The sequence below is a fragment of the Myotis brandtii genome, unplaced genomic scaffold, assembly GCF_000412655.1.
Source record: "Myotis brandtii unplaced genomic scaffold, ASM41265v1 scaffold640, whole genome shotgun sequence".
In the NCBI taxonomy this organism is placed as follows: Eukaryota; Metazoa; Chordata; class Mammalia; order Chiroptera; family Vespertilionidae; genus Myotis; species Myotis brandtii.
Window position 1 is genome coordinate 268,714 of NW_005370461.1, and position 25,843 is coordinate 294,556.

Consider the following 25,843-nt stretch of genomic DNA (forward strand, 5'->3'; position numbering starts at 1 on the left):
GACATGCTATATTACAGTAGGGACTGTGGGAATGTCTTTCCTTAGTTAGGGGGACTATTTAATTAGGAACATACAATGCTTAGCGTTGCATACTCCTATTAAACACTTATGCTCAATTTCTTTTTTTTTTTATTATTTCTTGTTTTTTGCTCCATTTCTTTTTTTTTAAATATATTTTATTGATTTTTTACAGAGAGGAAGGGAGAGGGATAGAGTTAGAAACATAAATGAGAGAGAAACATTGATCAGCTGCCTCCTGCACACCTCCTACTGGGGATGTACCCGCAACCAAGGTACATGCCCTTGACCAGAATTGAACCTGGGACCTTTCAGTCCGCAGGCCAACGCTCTATCCACCGAGCCAAACCGGTTAGGGCATTTGCTCCATTTCTTTATTACCTCTCTACCTAATATCTATCTATCTATCTATCTATCTATCTATCTATCTATCTAGTTAATCTAAAAAGAGAATTTATTTTTATTTCTTAAAGCTATATTTTATCCTGATTTCCTATATTATTTGTGGGTGATTTAATGAAATTAAAATAAATCCATACATTTCTATTTTTCATGCCAAATCCTGTGTTTGAATAACATTTGTCATCAATACATTTCTTTAAAAATATGTTTTTATTGATATTTTAGAGAGAGAGAAAGGGAGAGGGATAGAGAGTAAGAAACATTGATGAGAGAGAAATATCAATAGACTGCCTCCTGCATGCCCCCCCACCCCCCACTGGGGATTGAGCCTGCAACCTCGAGCATGTGGCCTGATCCAGAATTGAACTGTCAACCTCTTGGTTCCTGGGTGGACACTCAACTGCTGAGCCATACTGGCTGGGTTGTCATCAATACGTTTGGGGAGGAAATGAGAAAAACAGAAATTAAATTCTGCATCTAAGCTAATATTTTGCATTTGCTCTCATGTAGGGTTCCTGCTTTATGTTTCATCTCCACATTCAACCCCTAGGTTAGACATATATTTTTAAAAAAAGAAGGTACAAAATTGGTTAACAAAGTCTAAAAACTAATTGTTAAACTTATTTAATAGTAAATTGTTTCTAATGTGTTTTTTCTTGCTTCTCCCCCAATCCTTCAAGTGCCCAGGGCCATGTATTTTGACATCCCACTGGAACAGGGAGAAACAAGTATTATTAAAAGGCATCCACCCCGAAGACTTCAAGTAAGATAAATTTAAAAAGCTTCATAGGAATTTAATGGTCACATCCCTTTTTAACTATAATCATAAAAGAGGGATATTAAAAAGGACCAAGCAAACGAGAATGACAGTAATGTTAAAGAGAATGTTATCAATGCAAAGACCATCTTTCTTTCGGTTTCCTTTTGTAATGATTTCACCTTTTAAAGCCACTACCAAAAGGAGAAAGTATAGTACCAAAGACATAGCCATGATGAGGCTCAAAGGACCTGAAACTTGCATTGATTAGTTGAGTGACTATGGGGAAATCACTTGTAACAGGCAATAATAACAATAACAATAGCTAGTACTATTTAATTTTCACCTACTACAAGTCAGAGACACCCCAGACAACTTGATCTATGTCATCCATTTAATCCTCATACCCCTCTATGAGAAAGGAAGTATTATCTTTGCTGTATACATGTAATTCAGAGAGTTAACAAGGACAACAGAGACCACATATCAATCAGGTCTCCAAAGCCCTTTTTCTTAACTGGGCAGAGATGATCTCTACAGCCCTTCTGTCCCTACCCTTTTATTGTTTTAAGTGTCAACTGGTTGTTGAAATTGAGAACATTGGATTTCAAGGCAGCAAAGCAAATTTTAAATGCACTCACCTTAATAAATATTTAATGAATTTTCTCTAGAGAACTGTAAAGTCTCAGAACTCTCATTGTAGAAGGGGAAAGAGATATGAGTGGGTCTTTGAAAATAAGCACCAGCTGAAAGCAGGGCTGGGGTGAGGGTGGGGGGAGAAGGGGGGTTGTCTCAGTGAGCAGGATCTATCGCTGACATTTGAAAAGAATCAAAGCCAAATCCCAACTGCTACACAATTCACCCAGATGACTAGACCAATCCCAGGTGTATTTGAGCTCATTTGTTAGGCATTATTTCTGTTTCAGTTGGTTTTTATTTACCTGTTTTCTCCAAAAGCTCACAATCATTATTTGATCTGATTATATCTTTTGGTCACACAAAAAAGCATCTTTTCCCAAACGATTAAAAGCCTTAAAATATTGTTTAATGAAAAGTAACCAGTGAAAAGTAAGTGTGTAGCAGTCTGTAGTTCACAAAGTACTTTTCATACCTAGCAATCCTGAATACGCTAAAAGAGTACATTAATCCATCAAGCTCAAAAAGAGGACTCTGGTATTTCAAAGACTGCATCCCCACATCCTAACCAAACCACCTTAAAAAGAAAAATCAAGACAAATGAATTATTTGAGCGCAAAGACCATGTGTTATTCAGTCTTATATCTTGAGTCACTAACACTTAATACATACCCCAAAATATCTTGTGAATGAATGAACAGATCAATGAGTAAGAAAGAGACCCATTGACCTCGTGGGGAAAAAAAAATCAAAGTGCACTCCCTACTGGAGACCTGTAGCATCACTAGATTGGAAGTCCAATTGTCTAACCAACATAACAAATGTGATGAATAGTAAGGATAGAGGAGTGTTTTATTGAACCCCAGAGTTGGGAGGCACCTGCACTTCAGGGAAGAACTGTGCCTTGGAACCTGAAAGGCAGAACTTCCTATGTGTCTCCCCTGAGCTATTCTCTCTGCATTTGCTTTATTCCCTCCCTGCAAATCAACTTTCTCAGCTCCTCAAGACCATCGGTGATATGTGACCATTAATTTGCATCTTACAGTTCCAGTCAAACAGTGTGGCCTGGCCCTCTTGGCTCCAATTCCAAATTCCTGAGAGAGAAAAACATCTTATTGGCTCAGCTCTGCTCATGATTCCAGGTTTGGTCCAAAGAGCTATGACCAGGGGGTATGCCATGCAGTGGAAATGTAGATTCTGAAGGCAGCTCCCTGAGAAGAGGGAAATCACTGGGAACTTGGCAGGTATCTGAAAGATATAAACTATAATTATCTTTCACAAATGAGACTCAGCACATTTTCCACTACAAATGGGTTTTTGAGAGAATAATAAATGCTGGGTTCCCATGACATGCTAATTAATAGCCTAATCCCTGGCAGGGAAAATTCTAAAAGTATTTTTTAAATTATTAAACCAAGTTGAATCGCACCTTAAATAATTTGACTTGCATATTTGGCACTCCCTACTTCCTGAACATCTACTCCTCAAGCAAAGAGCAGGTCATGAACTCAGGTTCTCTCTAGCTTGGAGTTGCTTAGATCTGAGAACCTCTTCCAGGGAACCCTAAAGCAAATGTGCCTGCCCCATGCTAAAGAGTTGACCATCACTCTCCCTTCTGGCCTGATTGACCTTCTCATCCAGCTACCTCAGGTCCAGCCTAAGATGGAGATGTCCACCCCAACCCCCACCCCACTCTATGATGTTTCCTCAGGTAATCTCAAATGACTCCCTCATCTCCAAAGATTTGCTCAAATTTCACCTTCCCTGGAAGGCTTATCCTGACAATCCATTGACAATTGCAACCCTCACCCTAGCTCTCCTGATTGCCCTGGCCCTTCACTATTCCCCACCCCCCCTCACACCCCCCAGAACACTTATTTTCATCCAACACAAGCAATTTACTTACCTATTATGTTCAGTGTGTATTTTCTTCAGTGCCTTTTCACCCTCCCCCAACCCCAATGCTAGAGTATAATCTTCACAGAAGCAGGGATTTCTGTCTGTTGTCTTCAGTATTGTATATAAGTATCTAAAACAGTACATGGCAGGTAGTAGGTGAGCAATAAGTATGTGTTGAATAAATGTTGAATGAATGAATGAATGAATGAATGGAGAGGAGAGAAAGATGAGCATAAAGACTGGTGATGAGAGATATGGAGGATGGTTCTGACCTGGGTGGTCTATGTTGTTTTGGGTATTAGACAATTTGTCACAAACTTCTTTTTCTTTACCTTTTTTGGTCCTTTGCCAATTTTCTATCAGCTTTTTCTTTGTGATTCATACGAATTCTTTATGAGACCTGGTCCTTTTTTAATTATCTGTGCTGCAAATATCTTCTTTTCATCTATGGTTTGCTTTTTCATTTGGCACATGCGCATGCACGGGTGTGTGTACACATAAATTCCCAGTTTTAATGTCAGATTTCTCAATCTTAACCTTTATGTTTTGTATTTCTTGTATTTTGACTAATTATTCTCTTTCCCAAGTTCGTAAAGATATTTTGTATTTCTAAAATTTATACTATTTAACTTTTCACACTTAGGTCTTAATCCATCTGAAATTCATTTGTGTGCAGGTGTGAAGTTGAAATCTAACTTTACTTTTTCCCCATTTGATTAATCTATTGCCCCAGCACTCTTTACGGAATCATTCATTCTTTGACCATTGATTTGAAATGTTACTTCTGTCATATATCCAATATCCAAAGCTTCATGAGTCTGTTTCTGGACTCTCTCCACTGTTGTGCTGGTCTACCTGGTATCTCCACAGGAATTCCACACTGTCATAACTATTAACTTTAAACCGAGTTTTTATATTCAATAAGGAAAGTCCCCTCACTTTATTCTTCTTCAGAATTATCTTTGCTATCCATAGCCCTTTGCTCTTCCATGTGTAGTTTGGATCTTCTTGGCAAGTTTCACAAAAAACCTCATCAGCATTAATAGATTAACTTGGGGAACATTAGCCAAGTTTACAATATTGAGTCTTCTAAACCATGAGCATGGCATAAATCTCCACTTACTTATATTTTCTTTTGGATATTTCAATAATATTTCATAATTTTTCCACAGAGGTCTTGTGTAATTTTTTTGTTATATTTCTTGGTACATCTCTCAGCTTACATGTTGATGCAGCTTTTTTTCACCAGGAAAAGGGGTGAAGAATAATGCAGCCCTTGAGTTGAAACTGTGAGCCTGGCTCTAGTTTCCCATCTTGTGTGGAGCACTCTTAGGTCCCATTTAACCTATAGAAATAACTCACAGCCATCAGGAATCCTAAATGCCTTATTGATCTGCCTCCCCCAAGTTTCCTATTCTGTTTTCTAATCCAGGGAGATACATATCTTGTATTAAAGACTGACCATATCTTTTTGGTTTCCTGATTTATTTTTTTATTGCTATATGTTTGGAGCAATGAATGTTATTAAAATGTGAGCTCCTTGCAATGCCTTGACCAGAAGTTCCCCCTTGGCCTTACAATTTCTTCCTCCAAGGCCGTTTTGGACATCTTGACCTTTGTCCCAGAGCCTTAGAGGACACATTCTTCAGTCACGGTGCCAAATGAACGTCATGCTTTCTTCAAGTTGTCCCTGCCCACCTTTCTCCTACTAGTAAATAGAAGCTCAGGTTAGTGTTTGTCACCACTAACAGATTGAATCTCCTGTCTCCTATGTGACACTTCCACTGGCTATCCTGTCAATTTGTTTTATTTGAGAAGCCAAATAATCCAGAAATCTTTAGACAAATAATTTTTTTAAGTGTCATTCTAACAATTCTCCAAGTAATTCCTTCAGTTGTATTCTCTCTGAAGATGATGAAGTGAGGCATCCCATTTCCCAGGGAGGGAAAAGGAACTAAATATGAAGCCAGAATTCCGAGGCCACTTCACTTGACTACTTTGTTTAGAGAAGCCAATTTTCCAACAATTTTTTTGCAGTGCTTCCCAGGTCAAGTAAAAAAGATTTAACAGAGGGATCCTATTTGCAATGTTAGTTGCTGCCATCTAGTGTCCTTTGGGGAGAAATAGTGTGATCCCTTAGGTTCTTTTCAATGGCCAGGAAGAAAGTAATTGCCTGCAGAGAGTACTTGAAGACACCTGCTCCTTAACCCTTATCAAAACTGCAGATTGAATATCAGAACTGCAGGTACATCAATCAGACTCCTTGGTATTTACCCCAAATGAATCGAAATCTCATATCCATACAAAAGCCTACACACAGATGTTTATAGCAGCTTTATTCATAATTGCCAAAACTTGGAAGCAACCAAGATACCTTTCAGTAGGTGAATGGATAAATAAATTGTGATGTATCCAGAAAATAGAATAATTTAGCATTAAAAGGAAATGTTGTGATATATCCAGAAAATAGAATAATTTAGCATTAAAAGGAAATGTGCCTATCAAGCCATGAAAAGACATGGAGGAAACATAAACGCATATTACTAAGTGAAAGAAATCAATCTGAAAAGACTGCATACTGTGTGATTCCAACTTTATGACATTCTGGGAAATGTAAAACTATAGAGATAGTCATGGAAATACTAGTTGTCACCAGGAGTTAGAGGGAAAGAGGGGTGAGTAAATAGGCAGAACACAGAGGATTTGGAGAGTAATATAACCACTCTATATGGTACTTCAATGGTAGGTACATGTCATTATACATTTGTCCAAACCCATTAGAATGTACAACACCAAGAGTGAACCTTACTGTAAACTAAAGACTTTGGGTGATAATGATATGTCACTGTAGGTTTATCAGTTGTGATAAATGTTCCATTCTGGTGCAGGCTGTTGATAATGGAGAGGTTGTGTGCAGAAGGTATATGAGAGCTCTACTTTCTGCACAATTTTGCTGTGAACCTAAATCTGCTCAAAAAATAAAGTTTATTAATTAAACATACACACAAATATACGTATATACTATTTTTTTTTGCCAGAACATAGCCCATATCTGTTGAATCTCAGTCCCCAATGAATTGCTCAGGACTTTTTTCTTTTAATTCCCAGAGTTTCTAGTGAAAAATCAGGTTTAGGAACAAGTAGTGGAGGAAAAAAGCATGAAGTTTGGAACTGGACAGACCTGAGTTTGAATCCTGGAGTTGCCACTTACTAGCTATGCAACTTTGGACACGTCACTAACCTCTCTGACATGGGGAACCATCATCATCATCATCCACAGGGTTCCCATGACAATTGAATGAGATGACATATTGTGACCCTGAGCACGATGGACAATAGCGGCTGCAAAGGCATTTGGGCCTAATCACCAGAAAGAACCGAATCCTGAACCATGCCAGGGGATAGCATAAACACTTCCTGTTCTTTCCTCACCCCCTAAACTCCCTAGTTATTGCTGATTCTCCCTCCCATTTGCCTGGATATCCCTTGATCTTTGGTCTCCATCCCCCTTCCTTTTCTACTCCATTCCCCTCAGGGTTCTGACTTGACCAGCTGCTGCTCCCTCTGCCAGCAGGTCCCATTTGTCCTGCATCTTTATGTTCTGCAGAGAAGAGAGACAAACCTCTCTCTTACTAGTATTGATCACCTCTCATTAGCTCCTTGCTAAGTCACTATGTTAAAAACAAACAAAAAGCTACTTCCTCACTTTAGGCTGCTTTAGCAGAAAGAAATGCTGGCTGCCCTCCCGAGAACAGCCCAGGCCCAGGCCCAGGGACCAGGAATGGTCCCATAGGGAAGTAGCAGGAGGCACATGTTGCTCTCCCACTATGAGTGCTGGATGCTCAGCATCCATTTCCCGTGGTCTCGCTCTGTCTCTTTTCACTCTTGAAAGCTACACTGGCTCCCAGGACTAAGCCTTGATAATACAACAAATCAGACTACAATGAAAAATAATTTCAAAAGATGTTAGGATTTGCCTTTCATGTTGGACTAAGGGAGTAGCGCTCACATTGTTTGCTGCAGCACATGGCGTCCCTGGTTCTCTCCTGCTTCCCGAGCCATCACTTCTGTCTCCTTGGCCATTTCATCTTCACACACCAGCCTCTTGGTGTTGGACTCTTTGGCGCTGCTCTTCTCCTTCTTGACTCACCCATGACTATGGCTTCAGTTTTGCTTTACCCAGGAATGACCCCAAGCACAGACCTGTGCTCTGAACTCCATGCCTGTTCAACACCTCAACATCTACTCAACATCTACACCGATATGTCTCAAAGGCTTCTCAAACACAACCTGCTCTAAACCGAATTTGTATTTTCCTGCTATATTCCACCTAAACCTGGTCCTCCTTTAGAATTCCCCATCTCGGTGACTGATAACACTATCTGTACCTTGTATCTGAATATCATCTGGACACTTCACTCTCCCTCACCAGCCATCATGAATCCTGTTTGGTCACTTTTAAATATTTGTAGAGTCCATCAAGTGTCCTTCCAGGAGCTTTAGCGCCACCCCCACCACCACTACTCTCTTTAATTTAGTTTCCACACTGCAGCTACAGTGATCATTTTTAAAAACAACTGTAGCAATCATGTCACTACTTTGCTTAAAATGTGTCAATGGCTGCGCATAGTCTTAAGAAAACCAACATCTGATACTACCCTATTAGGCCTGGCATAAGCTGACCCCTGCCTCCCTCTCCAGCCTCATTTGAGCGGCTCTTCCTCTCACTCTGAACTGCAGCCAACTTCTTGCAATTCCTTCAATAGCTCGTGCACTCTCCTAACCTTAGTCCCCTTAATACTTCCAACCTTCCAACTTCCGCTGAAAATTACTTCTTCAGCAAACTTTCGGGGACTGCCTCCTTATCCTTCTCCCTCTTGTATTATTTTTCTAGGGCTACAATCATGAAGTGTAAAAAAATGTGTGACTTAAAATAACAGAAATGTACTATGTCACAGTTCTGGAAGCTAGAGGTGTGAAATCAAGGTGTTGGCAGGGTAGGTTTCTTCTGAGGGCTGGGAGGGAGAGTCCGTTCCATGCCTTTCTCTTAGCTTCTGGTGATTTGCTGGCAGCCTTTGGCATTCCTTTTCTTGTGAAACATCACTCCAATGTCCACCTTGATCTTCACATGGTGATCTTCCAAATTTCCTCTTTTTATGAGGACACCAACATATTGAATTAAAGGTCCAGCCTACTCCTGTATAACCTCATATTAACTAATTATATCTGTAAGGATCCCATTACCCAATAAAGTCACATTCTGAGGTACTAGGGGCTAGAACTTCAACATATAGATTTGGGAGAAGGAACACAATTCAACTCATAATACCACCCATTTCTGAGGTGGAGTCCTCTAGGAATAATATATTGTCATAGTCCTGCCCTGCAGACCTTTTCCTCAAGTACTGATTAGTTTGTAATTCTTAATCAAATAATCACACAAGCGAAAGTATATTTGCTCCTCCTCCCCCATAGACTGTAAGCTCCATGAGGGACCATGCCCATTTCTGTTGACCACTGTACCCCCATGCTTGGCATATGGCAATTGTTCAATAAGTATTCACTGAGTGAAGCAATGAACTCCATGGCCCTCCAGGTCGTTGACTGCATGGCAACGTGAGCAGGGCAGCCTTTATGTCCCTGCCTACTCAATCACCTCCCAGTCCTCCAGCTTCTGGAGCAGCCAGTCATCTGAGGCAAGTGGGACTGGAGGCAGATCTACTGGTTCATCAATTGCTGCCCAATTAGTGACCCCTTGAAACTCCAGCATCACTTTCCCTATGCAGCCAAACCCCTGCTAGGAAAAGTCATGTCTAAGATTTGTTAGCACACTGAACTCCATTTCACGTGTGCCTCTTAAGCACCACCGATTATTGTTGAGGAGGATAAGGGAGCTTCTCTGAAGATGTTAAAATACGGCACTTCTCCAAGAACCAGAAGAGTTCAGCTGGGTGGTTAATGGATGAAGAAAATAACTTCTTGGTGCTTCTTTCATCTCTAATACTCTAAGGTCCTCATTATTCGATAACTTAAGACATGGCCCCTCAATGCAGCTAGAAAAGGATTCTTAGTCTGTTAACTCTCTGACCACTATTTAGATCAATAAGTCACTGACAACAGTGCAATAGAACCATACAGAACCCAGAATACCACTGTAATCCCATTGAAATTGCCTTCTCTGTGTGCTCTCAAGAGCAAGTGCTGCTTTCGCAAAGTGTTAAGATAGTTTAATGCCTGGCTTTTATGTTTCATCATCTCATGGCTCGAGGAATGCTGAATGCTCTAAATGTTGGGCTTCTAGAAGCTTGAACCCATTGACCTGCCACAAGTAATTACTTCTGAAAGGACCTTGAGCCAACGAGAGCCCAGGACGACTCACAAAGCAAAGGTAAACTGCAGTGGTACTCGGAGGGGGTGGGTGTAACTAGAGGGTGGGCTGTCCTTTTCATGTACTCCCTGCACAGAGGACTTCAAAGCAAATCACACTATTACGTTATTCAGAGTTAGAACTTGACAAAGCCCTCTGTCTTCTCCTGGGCCTGCCTCCTGCTGGCAACTGCTCTTGCCTGTCAGGTGAACCCGTGGCCCTTCTCCGCTTCCTGGTGGAACAGGGAGAAGAAGAAGAGACAGAGAAATTGTACTTGGAAATTGGTGATTCTAGAAGTGTTCAAATATGTGGGAAAGTCCAGCGTAACTCTTCCCTTTCATTTCTTCCACTCGGCTAAAACTTTCTCTTTGTTCTCAGTTTTCAGGATAAATCATACTACAACCCACCAAAAAGTCATCCTGGAAAGGGCCTACTGTAAAATTCTTTCTTTTTATAAACTTGTCATACTCTGCTGAGAAAACTCCCCTCGTGCAGAAATGTAAAATGTGAGGTAGAAGCAGATTTCTAACACTTTCTACTCCTGATTCATTTTGGAACCAGCTAGATACTGCTGTGTGCTGGCTCACTTGGTAGAAGATGTCCAGGTAGTTTTGGATCCTCACGACAATGTTTGTGAGGCTGATAGCACCTCAGGAGATGGCCTCTCCCTGAGGCTCACATCAGTGAACACAGTCATTGTCCACAGGACCACATAAAACATGACTGAACGCATCTGGTGGTAAATGAGATGCATTCACCCCTGATTGCCCTCAATGACTGTCAGCACTGTCCCACTGGAGTTTATGGGAAGAGCACCAAAGTCACAAAGAATCAACTTCAAGTCCTTCCTAAACTGTAACATACCAGGGCTTATGTTGGTATATAGGGAGACACTCTGTATAAATAGGTTCTAATTTCATAGCCAGACAAGTAGTCAGTGGTAGAAGAGACAGGGAGAAAGAGAGAGACGTTGGTCTCATCAAACCAGAACACATTTCTGGGGAGATAGTAATAAGCATCTATTGATAAGGGAAGTGATATCTTGTCAAAATGAGATGTGAAAAGATATGTCCATTCAAGGTCTGAAGCACTCCACAGGAACCTTAAAAAACTGCATTGCACACATTGCCAACTGCCACTCCATTCACTGGTAGCTACACAAAGGTCTTACCTGGGAACTGCAGTGGTTCGCCTTTGATATCACAAGAGATCTCTATGGATTACGATTGCGGATTCATCTTGTTCGGTTCCAAAAAGGATTTCAAGTTTAGATTGCAGAGTCTGTAACTAGTTATCTCACACTAATGAAGGTGTCATCTTTTGTAGCAGGAACTGGAAAAGAAGATGCAAATTCCAATGTATACTTCTGGGAAAAGACAATATTTACATAAGATGCAAATGCTGGAAATAAACCGGAAAAGACAAGAGGTAAATATGAGAAGAATATCATATTTACCAAATTCGCTGAACATGATAACTGCCCTGGCACATAGATATAGTTAAGGGTTCATCTCCAGTCTTTTTAAATCTAGCCATTAGATCCAAAGATTCAACTACTGGAGTTGGGAAGAACCAGCAATATTCCTTCTCCTACCAACTAAGTCTTTCCTCTGTTTTCAATCCTCATAGGATGTAGCTGTGTCTCAGGTCTCTCTTTTTAAACTCTTGCTTCTATGACATTCTGGCTCCAGCAGAAAAAAAAATGGGTTAGATCATTTTTCTTGGTTTAGTAAAAAAAAAAGGGGGGTGGTGAGTGGTGTGGGGTTGGTCTTTATTTTGATACTGAAGCATCTCTGCAATGTATGCCATAGAGCGGTGGTCGGCAAACTGTGGCCCCTTGAGTGTGGCTCTTCCACAAAATACCATGTGTGGGAGCACACGTACAGTGTGATTGGAACTTCGTGGCCACACTCAAGGGGCCAAAGAGCCGCAGTTTGCCAACCACTGCCATAGAGCGATCTTACAAGAAAGACCTCTTGTTACAAAGCCATGTACAGTATGGCTCCTCTAATTGTCATATTCCAAACTTCTCACTCTAGTGAGTAAGCCTAAAACCACTGTCTGCTGTTATTCCAAATATATCAACTAGCCTTTGGAGAAATGCTTTCACAGAAGTCCTCACCTTTTTGAGACTGTGGATATACTCTCCCTTCTCCTAGCAAACCTGTGCATAAAGAAAAACTCTGTACCTTCTAATAGGAAAAAGAGAGTCCTATTCTGATTAGGGGACCACAGATGCCCACGGATGATTACACAACTGGCAAAGTGGCTGACCCATGGACCTATTCTGGTGAAAGCTGAGGGTGGAGATGGGGGTTGGGAGGACTTGAACCATTTATAACTGATGGTTTTCAGGCCCAAGTGGAGTTGAAGAAAAGTCTTCACAGGGAGGCGAGGATTAATAAGGAGAAACCGAGGGACAGCACAGCCAAGAAAATCCTTGACAGCATCCCCAGAGATGACGGTGACTTTCTAACTATGTTGCCTGATGAAACCTTAAACCCAAGTCCAGGTGAGTCATGCCGTTTTTTTCAGTAAAATAAAGTATTTCAAGTGTTTCAATCATCACCAAATACAAATTTCAGGGGTAAGGGTAGGAACTTGTTAGGGTAGAAGGTCAGTAAATAGCCTGAGGTCCCGGCTGATATTTACTTCCTGGAATATAGTGAGTAGGTTATCATGTAATTTGGATGGCCCGGAAGAAAAGGCAGAAGTTTAAGCACTGTAATAAGATGCTTCTTTCTTTATAGAGATTTACTGTACTTTGTATGCATTATTGGCAATCCTCGCTCCATCCCTAGGAGGGAAAAAGGCCAAAGAGCCTCATCTTGTGGTGAAAGAGAATAAAGCACGTGGAGGAAATATTAAATGGGAAATTGGTATCAACCGGTTGGGTGCCATATGCAGACACTCTCACCCCCGGCCCACTCTTTCCCCCCACAGCACACTCGGAATATCTAAACTGAATCCAAGCCTGCTCCTGCTTCATCCATGCATTCAACAAGGCCTCCGTGCCCTGGGGCCTTTCCAGCCCTTCTGTTCCTTCTCCTTGCAACTGATCAGTCGCCAAGTCCTGTTGAGGTCGCCTAGCGCTGAAATCTCCCTTCTGTCTCCCATTCCCCATATCACCTTTAGGCCATCGTGTCATACCAGGGCTATTGCGACAGCCTCCTGACTGCACTCCTCGCTCAGGTCTCACCCTCCCACATCAGCCCTCCACTTCAGTGGTTCTCAGTGTGGTCCCCAGACCTCCAGCACCAGCCTCACCTGGGAACGTGTTAGGGCCCCAGCCAGAGTGACTGAATCAGAAACTGCAGGGCTGGGCCCAGCAATCTGGGTTTAACACCCTCTACCGAGGTGATTCGATGCCTGTAAAGTTTAATAACCACAGGTCTATTGTCCACAGACCAGCAGGGTCTGCATCACCTGGGAGTTTATTAGAAATGCGGAATTTCAGACCCCACCCCAGACCGACTGAATCAGGCCCTGCATTTTGTCAAGATTCCAAAGTGGTTCCCCTGCACAATAATGTTCTAGAAGTACTGCACTCAGAGTGTAGTAACCTTATATAATGCAAATCTGACCAACTCACTGTCTTGCTAAAAGAAATCCTTCAATGAGTCTCCATCAGCCTGAGGACAAAGTCTAACTCCCTCCCTGGCTTCATCTCCTGCCATTCTCCTACCCAGCCCCACACCGCAGTCAGCCCAGATTGCTCACAGCCTCAGATTGCTGTGTGATTTCCAACAGATATCTGCATACGTAACCCCTTCGCTATGTTGCCCCACCAATTAGAGCCCCATAAATTTTGCCCTGTCTGTATTGCTCCAGGGCAAGGCCACCCTTGCAAATGTACAAGATTGTCTACACTCTTAGATTGCCCTGCTGTGGGCCAAATCCTCACCTCAGCAAGACTGACCACTGAGAGCTCTAGGGAGATGCTGGCCACGCCTCTGGTGGTCTTGGGCTTCTAAGAGCAAAATAGGCAGCCGAAAGAGATCCTGCTCCTGCTCAGAAGAACAAGATGCTTAATCAATATGTTAATGCAATAAGAACAGGCTGAATGATTGAAAATCTACTTGAGGCATCTATGTAACCTATACTCCTGAGTCCCAGGATAAAATATGCTGTGTAGTCATGCAGAAAAACAACTTTTACAATTAAAAAAATATTGGCAAAACAACCAAGAAAAGTGCCTCGGCTATAGTTAGACATGTAGACTCATTGCTTGAGATCAGGCCAACGCAAGTGTAGTCTTTGGGAGATGTTCCAGAATTGGAGGGGCTCAGGGGAGACTGTGACACATGGTGATGGGGTTTTCCTGCTTTCCCCATGCTTTTCCGAGCTGCTTCATTTTGCTCTGGCAAAGGTTTATTGAATGCTTACTATAAGCCAGGCACTGTGGTCTGCCCTTAAATGCATTACTGCATTTAATCCTCACATAACCTATAAGGTAGGAGTTACTATTAGGTCCCATGTAATGGAGCCAATATGCAAGGCCAAGTCCTTCTGACTCCCAAGTGTGCTCTCTCACGCACCCTCTTGTACAGCCTCGTTGGAGCTCCGTCCAGGACAACCGTGGGAAAGTCTGCAAATACAGAGGTTGTGACTCCTCAGCCTTATCTTTCAAGAGAAGGCTGCCCTCTGCAAAGCCTATAGATTTCACCATGGCAGTAGGCATATGATGGATCAATGATTCCTTTTTACTTATTCCCAAATAGCATCTTTGATTTCTTTCCCTGTCTTCTAAAAGCAACTCCCATTGCTTTCTCCTAGAAGTGGAGTGTAGCAAAGATCATAGACTTACAAGAGGATCCTGCTAGTTACATTCTGGTAGTTAAGATTCCTCTGTACCCATCTCCTCTGATTTTATGCTGTATTTGCCTATTCTGTTCCCTCTTTTGGAATTGACGTGAGAGTTCAAGTCTCTTTTTTTCCTGCAGCTTCTTTAAAATGAAATCACACACACTTCACATATATTTATATAATAAATTATATATACTGTATATGTGTGTGTGTGTGTGTGTGTGTACATATATTTTAATAAATTATATATACTGTATATGTGTGTGTGTGTGTGTGTGTGTGTGTGTGTGTGTGTGTATAAAATGATACATAACTACTTCAAAGTGAACATCGTTTTTTGGAGCTTAAAATTCTATGAGTTTTAAGATGTTTGTGTTTCTCTTGCCCTTTCCAGAAGCCATATGTAGTGGGTAGAAAAAGCCATGGACTTAGAATCAAGGTCTTTCATTTGAGCCCCACCAGGACATTTATTAACTGTAATAAATGGGAGCAGGGACCTTCTCTAGCTCCTAGAACAGTGCCTGGTACATAGTATCTCTCAATAAATATTAGCTATATATTTGTCTACATGAGTTTATTCTATAGAGAGAAAGATTACAGCTAAATTATGGTCATTTAATCTCTGCAAACCTCACTTTCCACATCTATAAAATGGGAATATAAAGCATGTCACCAAGTAGGTTTTATGTAAAATTAATATAAATCTGTGTGAAAGCACATATAAAATGTAAAGCGTCATGTAAATGCATGGGAATATGGACAAAACTGAAGAAAGATGGAACTGATATCTTATAGTGAAAATAACTATATACCTCAGGGAAGTGTCATCCTAAATACATCATTTGTCACCTTCACAATTCTGGTCTTATCTGGACACCTGTGCTATTATTTACTTAGTATTTTTCTTTAAGCTTCTTCTAAGCTTTTCTACATAACCACAATACAATTATTACACTTACAAATGTTAACATTCATACATGCTATTTTCTAATGTTTGGTCCGTATGTAAATATCGATGGTTATCCCCATAATGCTCTTTATGGCTACTTTTTGTTTCCCTGTTAGTGCTTTCTTTTTTAGATCCAGGATCCAAACCAGGATCATACATTGCATTTTATCTTCTGTTTCTCAGTCTCCTTTTTTGCTTGTTTGTTGTTTTGTTTTTTTAGAGAGAGAGGATGGTGACAGAGGGGGGAGAGAGAGAAAGAAAGAAACATTGATTTGTTGACCACTTATTTTTGCATTCATTGGTTAACTCTTGTATTTGCCCCAACTGGGGATCAAACCCGTTACCTTGGTGTATCAGGGCGATGCTCTAACCAACTGAGGTATCTGGTCAGGGCTTCTTAGTCTCCTTGATTTTCTTCTTTTTTTCTTTTCTCCTTCCTGCCTTTGTTCTTAGGAGATTTGTGGTTATGTGTGCTGGGGGGCAGTGACTCTACAACTAATTCTCAAATGGATCAACTGAAAAGTACATATATAGTGACAAAATGTTGTTGGTGAGTTGGAGTGTACAGGTATATATACAGGTATAATATTCTTGTGCCTTTCAGAAGATTTAAATTTTTTTAAAAAAAGGAAAAGAGAAACATTTGAATGCTTCCCCAGATGGAATCCTGTATATGTGTATATATTTTTAAAAATACCAAACAGATTATTCTGTGTTCATACAAAAACAGGCACTTAAACAAATACACCATTGTCAGGGGGGAAATTAATTAAATGAACTTTTAATTTTTTGTAGGAAATTCACAGAATGCAGAATTTTTAGAACATCATTCAAGGAATGACTATGGTCCACGGAAAATTGGCAAAATGGAAACATGGCTTCGTGAACAAGAGGCCCGGGGACAGCTGCTCTGGGACAGCTCTAGCTCTGACTCTGATGAGTTGGGGAAAGTCACGAAGAAACCACGAGCCCTGGTGAGGACCAGGACAGAGAGAATCCCACCTTTTGACGAGTTTTTTGATCGAGAATAAGAATGCTATTCACTAACCTAGATTCTCAGAGCATTGAAGGCTTACTTTCCTGTAAAAACTCTTCAAGTTAGTATATGAATTATTCCGAGGGAGCCAATTCACTTGCTTTTTATTTGAAGTCTTATGATTAACAGGTGTGGCATAGTTTGTTAGTGATGCTGCATAACCAACTGCCTCAACACATAGGGGCATAAACAACAGCCACATGTTGTTTCACTCTTCTGTGGGTTGCTGGGCTCAGTTGGGTGGTTCTTCTGCTGGTCCCTTGTGAAGCCTTTCATGAAGATGAAGTCAGCCAGCAGCAAGGGCTTGACCAGGACACTGAGACAGCTGGACCTCACTCCCTCTCCATAGCCTCAGAGCCTCTTCATATGGTCTCTCCAGCCAGGTAGTGAATGAGGAGCCCAGGGCTCCAAAAAACACATGTTCCAAGAGGAGGAAGCAGAAGCTGCCAGTCCTCTAAAGAGTAATCATGGAACAGGCTCTGCATCACTCCTACATTCTGTTTGTTGAAGCAAATCATTGTCCAGATCACAGTCAATGAAAAAGGGCTTGAATTCCAAACTGTGGCCCACTGGGGTCCATCTTTGAGACTTGCCCCTACACCATATTTTTAAAAAGCAAATTATAGCTTATAAAACAAAGAGATGAGAAAGTAGATTTGATACAAATAAAGATGAGTTTTTAAAGATGCTACATTAGAGACTAAGCTCACTAAGTCACAGTCTTGTGAGTTAGCAGTTTTTGATCTCATAACTGAGAGGTTACAGGAAACAGGTGGAATAATGTCTAGTGTGAAAGATTGTTGTGAATTAAAGCTCAAAGTTAAATGAAGAACTCTTAAGAGTATGAGGTAGATCTTAGAACTCTTTAAAACTAAAAGGAATGGTAGAAATATTCAATACAAAAGTTACCCCATTTATAAAAATTAGATTTTTAGGTAGCTTTAAGAGTTTCTTTGGTGTAAAATTAGGCTGCACTTTTAGCATACTCTAAACGTACTTTTATGCCATCCAGAAGCTTCTAAGATATTAGTAAAACTTAAAGCAAAATAAAAACACCCTTTTAAGCCTTATTTAGGAGACCCCCTCTCAAAAAAAAAAGAGGGAGTTATCCCCTGAATTTGATGTTCAGTGCATTTATGTCAGTCACAAAGAACCGAAAAAGAAAGACTGCTGTGTCAGGGGATAAACAATCATGTTTCCTTCAAGGACAAAAGGCCTCTAGGTCACCCCTAGGCATTGTTACCCCCAATTCTTTGCAAGAAGTATTCCTACTTTTTCTGTGGTATATAAAAAGCATATTTCCTACAAAGGAATACATAATGGTTTGACCAGTCAGCCTTCTTGAAAAAGTAAAATCCTTGAGAGAAAAAATGAGTCCAACCTATTCATAATGAATATTATGGTTTATCTGGAAGGTTTACAACAAAGTGGGGTGGTCAGCTCCCAGTGTGGAAGATAGCAGAGTTTAGTATATCTTCATCATGGTGATCTGTGCCTTGAAATTGGAATGACACCTCCTTCTAGAACTCACTGGATTGTGACTTCCATAAGGGCATGGACCATGTCTCCTCCAGGTGGCATCCCCACATCCTAGCACAACACCTGGCACTAATTAATAAATGTTTGTTGAATTCATTAGCTTATGTGTTGAGCTAACTAGCTAATTAGAGAGGCACTTGTTTCTTTCCAGCTGTGCAGTTGCTCCCTCTCATTTCCATCATTTCCCACGAGTCTGAAATGTACAAGGCTGGTTATACAGTAAAGAAAGGAAAATGTCTTCAAACGTTCATGAAATGTATACATCTAAACGGATGGCATGAATTAGACATTGCCTTGGGACACAGGAGCTTACCATAGTGAGGATGCCATAGCTCAAAAATTTTTTCAAAACTCTATCAGAGTGTGTTAGCTGCAAAGGAAAATCAATCATAATGGTGAAAACTATAAATTTCAGCCTAGAGGCAACGTTGTCAATCTTCTTCAACTGAAAATCTCCCCAGCTTTGGAAAGGAAAATGGCTTGTCAATGGCCAAATGCATGCTTCTCTTGTGAAAATAATATTTTCCTTGTAGCTCTGAATTTTTCAAAAGAAAATCTTTTTGGCACACTTTTGGAAACGTATTTTTCTCAATTGTTTTTTCTTTCTTTTTTTCATGCAAACAGCCATTTGTCTTCATCTATTTTGATGATAATTCTGAGTTACTTTACCTGCATTTAACTAAAGAGGACTCTTGTAGAGTCACCTGTGAAATAGTCTTATAAACACACAGATAATGTTTTCTGCTTGCACCAAGCCTTTAAACACAGAAAACAAAACTCCAGCTTTTTAGGCCACTTCCTTTCTTGCCAGGAAAGCATACAATCATCAAGTCATAATTAATATCAAATATTTCCTGCCTCAAACGAACAACAAAAGCTCATTTCCACATATTGCTGCAAAACCTCGCTTATCTAGAATACTTACAAGGAGGGCTTTGGAGAAAGTGTGTTAAGGGGTAGATTGGGGAAGGTCAGACCATTAAAAATCTGAATTACATCTCATTTTTAAAAAAATATATTTTTATTGATTTTTTACAGAGAGGAAGGGAGAGGGATAGAGAGTCAGAAACATCGATGAGAGAGAAACATCGATCAGCTGCCTCCTGCACATCTCCTACTGGGGATGTGCAACCAAGGTACATGCCCCTGACCGGAATAGAACCTGGGACCCTTCAGTCCGCAGGCTGACGCTCTATCCACTGAGCTAAACCGATTAGGGCTACATCTCATTTTTAAAAAAAGAAGTACTATTTATATTTCAGTACAGGATAAACAAAACACATTTGAAAAAAAGTCAATAGTTGAGATTTATTTTGGGCTACATCTCATTTTTTTAAAAAGAAGTACTATTTTTATTTCAGTATAGGATAAACAACACACATTTGAAAAAAAGTCAATAGTTGAGATTTATTTTTTTAATATGTCTTTATTGATTTTGAGAGAGAAAGAGAGGAAGGGAGAGAGAGAGAAACATCTATGTAAAAGAGAAACATTTGTTGGTTGCCTCCCACACACACCCCTATCAGGGATTGAACCCACAACCTAGGCACGTGTTCTGACCAGAAATCAACAGGCAACCTTTGGGTGCACGGGACAACGCTCAACCAACTTAGCTAGACTGGACAGGGCTGAGGTTTATTTTTAAATGTATACTTCAAAATAAGTCTGCAACTCATTTGTTCATTCATTTAATCATGCATTCAACAAACAGATTTGAGTATCTACGACATGCCAAGCACTGTTCCAGGTGCTGAAAATACAGCAATAACCAAGACAAAGTCCCTACACCAATAAGTTACATTCCAGTGGGGAGACCATGAGCAGAGAGTCGAATACATGATACAATTTCAGATAATATCAAACATGATGAAGAAAAATAAAGCGGATGAGAGGACAGGCACAGGTGGCGTGGACTGTTTCAGGCAGGATGCTCAGGGAGGGAGTCTCAGAGGGAGAGACTTGAATGAAGGGAGGGTGTGAACCACAAGAAGACCCGTAGAAAATGTCTTCCAGGCATTGGAAGAGCAAATACAAAGGCCCTAGGGTGAGATGAGCTTGTAATATTCAAGGGCCAACAAGAAGGCCAGGATTGCAAAGTGAGGAAAGGGATAACGTACATCAGAACGATCATCAGGACAGAAATGGTGAGGAGCCCGGAGGACCACAGTACAAAGATAGGTGTTAAGTGTAACAGAATTTCAAAGACAGAAGGGGCTGATCCTAGTGTAGACTGACATCTCCAATTTGATCATGAACAGAGGCAAACAGACCCACTGAAGTCACATGGCCATAGCTGACTGAGCTAGACCTGACTCTTGACCAGTGAGCCAGTCAGAGAAGGCCTCAGTCTCTGCTGGTGGCAGGATCCGCTGTGAGAACATTCAGGACTGATGTTCTGCCTGTGGGCCAGAGATGCAAGAACACTGCCCACCGCTGTGAGAACATTCAGGACCGATGGATAGTACTGTTCTGCCTGTGGGCCAGAGATGCAAGAACACTGCCCTGCAGTAAACAGAGAAGTAGAGATCAGGGACCCATCGAGGCCCCCAGCATATTTGTTCCTCGCTCCCCCACCCTAAAACCCTCCTGCCCTTCATTCTGATACTATATCCTTATAGTAAATTCCACCTTCTGCTTGGGCCAGCTCCAGCTGATTTCTGTTTCTTAAAACCAAAGAATCTCAACTAATAGCTATTTGAAGAACACCACCCCCTTACCTGCTGGTGTAACGCTAAAGGCTGTGTGCACTGGAACTGGCAAGAGGTCCAGCTTCCAAGAGGAATTGTGAGATTTCTCCCCAAATCCGTGCTTAGTGAAGCCATGTCAGCTTTGGTGGGAGTATTTACACCACAAAAATTGGCAAATGTGACAAACCAGGGCTTATTTTCAGAGAGCTGGATGGTAGCACACCTGTCTAGAGGTAAACACCAATGGGCTCTAGAGTCACAGTTCACATCCCAGCTCTGCGGCTTCCTGTCTTAGGTAAATTATTTATCCTCTCTGGCCACAGCTTCCTCATTGTAAAATGGAGATAATCAATGTCTACCTTATAAAGACAATGAAATAAAGATCATACAGGTAGAGTGCTGAGAACAGTGCCTGACACACAATAACTGCTCAATACATATCAGTTAACTAGCAGTATGATTCTTGTTGAAATTAGAAATAAAATAAGAATATGTTTTGTGGTTCTAAAAGTCCAATTTGTTCAACAAAACATGAAACAAAAGCCAGAAGTACATAACTACGAAACTGTGAAAACAAATTCATCGTGATTCACAGATAATGTGATTGTAAGCTAGACCACCCAACAAATCAATGGGAAAACAATTTAGAATTAATAATGGAATTATATAGGTATCTGAATAAAAGAGATATATTTTTAAAATCAATAGCTTTTGAAAACCATTTCTCAGAATTTATCCAAAGAGAATAAACATACTGCAAGGGAAGCCCGGGTCCCGGGTGCCAGAGGGAAGTAAATTGTGATATGCTAAAGAAATGCACTGTGAACATTATAGCAAGCAAACACACACACACACACACACCAAAAAAAAACAGGAATAGCTAATAAACCAAAGAGGAAGTAAAATAAATCATAAAAATTACTGAATCCAAAAAAAGTCAGAAAAAGAGGAAAAGAGTGAACAAAAGAGAAAAAGCAAAAACTAAATCCAAATAGCAAAGTGGCAAATTTAACCCATGATTTAAATGCAGAGATGGTCAGATTGAATACCAGTAAAAGAGCAGGAACCAAATCTATGCTATCTACAAGAAGCAAACTTTAAATATAATGACACAAGCAGGTTAAAAGTAAAAAGATGAACAAGGTATGCCATGCCAACACTAATCAAAAGAAAGCTGGAGTGTCCATATTACTATTCAATGAAGCAGACTTCAGAGCATATAAGAGGCATCATCACAGAGAGGAAAAGGGAGGGGAGAATGGGTGAAAGGTGAAGGGATTGTGAAGTAGCGATAAGTAGTACCAAATAGTTCTAGGGATGTAAAGTACAGCATAAGGAATGTAGTCAATAACTCTGTACAGGGTGGGGACCACTTTGTAAAGTATACGATTATCTAACCACTATGTTGTATACCTGAAGCTAATCTATAATAATAAAAGTATAATATGCTAATAGACTGGACATCCTTCCAGACGACCTTCCAGAGGAAGCCGGGGCTGCGAGGGAAGCCAGTGCCGGCAGCCGGGTGAAGGAAGGCCTACTCTTGCACGAATTTAGTGCATCGGGCCTCTTGTAAAAAATAATATTGAATGTAAACTGTAATTGAAAAATAAAATAAAAAAAGAAAAACATCTGAGAGTAAAAAAAGGACTTTCAGTAATACTGATATTTTTCAGTTCAGTAAACATACTGCAAAAAGACTCATTTCTTTGAATGAGATCTACCTATTGCAGGCCTTCTTCAACCTAAGGGTTGTACAAGTTTGCCACCTACTGACCTTTTGCTAAAGTACCTCGTGCTTCTCAAAATATTGCTAGCGATCATAATTCTTTGTCAGCAACATTCATTGAATGCATGCAACTATTTCCCAATAAAATGTGAAGCATTTTTAAAACTTTTATTTTGAAAATCCTATAAGGAGGAGCATTCAAAGCTCAAAGGTCCTACCCAAATATTAAACAATGTTCAGTGTTCGTGTTCATTTGAAGGCCCTCTGCTGACCATTTTCATTACATGTACTGCTTAATTAAAAAACAACAACAAAAGTAATCAGAAAACCTTGGGGATAGTGAGGACATTTTTCTGACACTTGGTTCACTTTGGTGCTTCTTTTCCAGCCTGCTTTCCTCCCTGGGGTCTGAGTCCGCTGCCAGCCACTCCTGGTGGCCCTTTCCTGGAGAACAAGTCCGCAGAGAGCCTGACCTCTGTCTTGTTCTGAGCTGACTTCAGCTTTTTCCATGATTCTTTGCAAAGTTGTTGTTATCTAGTTTATGGCTTCTTTCCTGATTTCCAGTTTCAGAGATGGTCCTAAAAATAAGCTATAAAGGGAATACTGAGGCTTTACAATATTATCTAATTACTAGTAGGCTGGGAGCTCTTAGAGCAGTGGTTCTCAACCTTCCTAATGCCGCGACCCTTTAATACAGTTCCTCGTGTTGTGGTGACCCCCAATTTCATTGTTACAAATTGAACATAATTAAAGCATAGTGATTAATCACAAAAACAATATGTAATTATATATGTGTTTCTGATGTTCTTAGGCGACCCCTGTGAAAGGATCGTTCAACCCCCAAAGGGGTCGCGACCCACAAGTTGAGAACCGCTGCCCTAGAGCCTAATTCTTTTGGCAAGCTGGTTTTTCCGGACTTCTCGGAATAGTTCTCCAGTACCCACTACCTTTCTTCTTGACCTGCAAGTCCATTTAAAGCCATAAACCTCTCATATGCATCTCTTCCCCTTACTCTGCATGCTAGGATCTTCCCTGTAAATACTGAACAATAAAATTCTGTCCATTTGTCTAAGGGTGGAGGGCAGCAGGCCCAGAGGATTTCTGAAATCCCTGGTAGTCATCTAATTCTATGGTTGATAGGCCAATCCTCTGCAGAGTTGATTTAAAACACCTTAGTATAGCCCTCGCTGGTTTGGCTCAGTGGATAGAGCGTCAGCCTGTGGACTGAAGGGTCCTGGGTTCAATTCCAGTCAAGGGCACATGCCAGGGTTGCTGGCTCGATCCCCTAGGGGGAGGGCATGCAGGAGGCATCCCATCAATGATTCTCTCTCATCATTGATGTTTCTATCTCTCCCTCTCCTTCTCCCTTCCTCTCTGAAATCAATAAAAAATATATTTTTTTAAAAAATTAAAAAACAAAACACCTTAGCATAGATATAAATGAATTGTAAAGAATCAGGGCATCTTGGAGAAATGACTGATTCCAGTAAGCAGCATGAATGTACAAGATGATCGTGGGCCACTTTGTTGTTCAAGAAAGAAAAAAAAAATTATCAAATACTCCTGTGATCATCTTTAAAGTTTGCAGTATCCACCTGCAGGGGTTCCAACTAATCAATGATGGGAAAATTTGAGCATGAAAAACAAATAACTGCAAGGGATCTACACTAATAAAAGAGAAACATGCAAATTGGTGTCACTCCACTATGCCCACCAGCCAATCAGAGCAACTATGCAAATTAACCAAACAAAGATGGAGATTAATTTGCATATGCAGGCGCAGAGCAAAGACTGAAGACTGAAGAGGCTTGGCTTCTCCGCTGCAGCCAGACCAAAGGCCTGGGTCCCAGGTGCTGGAGGAAAACCGGTGCCAGCAGCCAGGGGAAGGAAGGCCTATTGCGCGAATCTTCATGCAACTGGCTTCTAGTTGAAATATAAAATATAAAAAACCTATTACTTCATAACACTCAAAAGATGAATATACTGATTACTTTGCAGATTGCTACCACACCAACTAATTTTTCTTAAAATTGTTAAATAACAAACAGGAAAGAACTGGCAATTAATCCCATTTTTTTCTGTAAAATTGGATGGATTTCAGCATAATCAAATAGTTGATAAAAGAAAATTCTTTGTAGAAACAGCCCTACTAATAAATGAAAACAGAATACTAGCATTAGAGTGACATCACTTTGCAACCTCTAATGAAATAATGGCTCTAAGCAATAGACATCAATTGATGTGAAAAATTTTTTTCCCTGAAAAGCTAATGGGAGTTTTGTAATGGAGAGATCAGGCTGACACCACCTGCGCCCACGACCAATCTTTTTATTGTTTATTTAAGTGCATATCACACACTGTGAAGGATCTGAGATTTCATTCTATTTGTAAGCTAACAAATTAACCTGCCACAATTTCATGGAAGCTGACAGAAGATACAGATAAGATACAGATTCTGGGTCAGAACGTTGTGCTGGTTAATTTTACGTGTCAACTTGACTGGGCCATGGGGTGCCCAGACATTTGGTTAAACATTTCTGGGTGTGTCTATGAGGATGAGATTAACATTTGAATCAGTAGACAGTAAAGCAGATTGCCTGCCCTAACGTGGGTGGGCCTCATCTAATCCATCAAAGGCCTGAAAAGAATAAAACGCTGAGTAAGAAAGAATTCTTTCTCTGCACATGACTGTTTCTGAGCTGGAACATTGGTCTCCTCTTGCCTTCAGACCAGCTGTCCTGCCTCTCGGGCCTTTGGACTTGGACTGCAACATACACTATTGGTTCTCCTGAGTCTCCAGCCTGCTGATGTTGGCCTTCTCAGCTTCATAAGCACATGAGTAAATCATTCTCTCTCTAACTCCATGTGAGTGAGTCAGTGTGTGAGTGTGTGAGTGTGTGTGCGGTGGGGGGTGGGGGGGAGGGGACCTGTTTCTCTGGAGAATCCAGACTAATCAGAGACCAAGGACAGTCTATTGCTACAGCAATAGCAGTGGCCAGAGTATTATCATTTTTACTC

The 25,843-nt window shown here is 40.7% G+C and overlaps 1 protein-coding gene across 2 annotated transcripts in view; it reads left to right on the plus strand.

Annotated features, from left to right (window-relative positions):
• Nucleotides 1-18,925, plus strand: part of LOC102249482 (chromosome unknown open reading frame, human C14orf105) — a 21,230-nt gene extending 2,305 nt beyond the window's left edge. Inside the window, exons 2-6 of one of the 2 annotated variants that reach the window (XM_005880545.2) lie at nucleotides 1,101-1,183; nucleotides 10,014-10,100; nucleotides 11,409-11,507; nucleotides 12,435-12,591; nucleotides 16,630-18,925. In XM_005880545.2, the coding sequence (XP_005880607.1) occupies nucleotides 1,101-1,183; nucleotides 10,014-10,100; nucleotides 11,409-11,507; nucleotides 12,435-12,591; nucleotides 16,630-16,865 (662 nt within the window). In that variant the 3' untranslated portion in view covers nucleotides 16,866-18,925. Of the gene's footprint in view, nucleotides 1-1,100; nucleotides 1,184-10,013; nucleotides 10,101-11,405; nucleotides 11,508-12,434; nucleotides 12,592-16,629 lie in introns of both variants that reach the window. The other variant, XM_005880546.2, reaches the window with a different exon arrangement.
• Nucleotides 18,926-25,843: the final 6,918 nt, after the last annotated feature.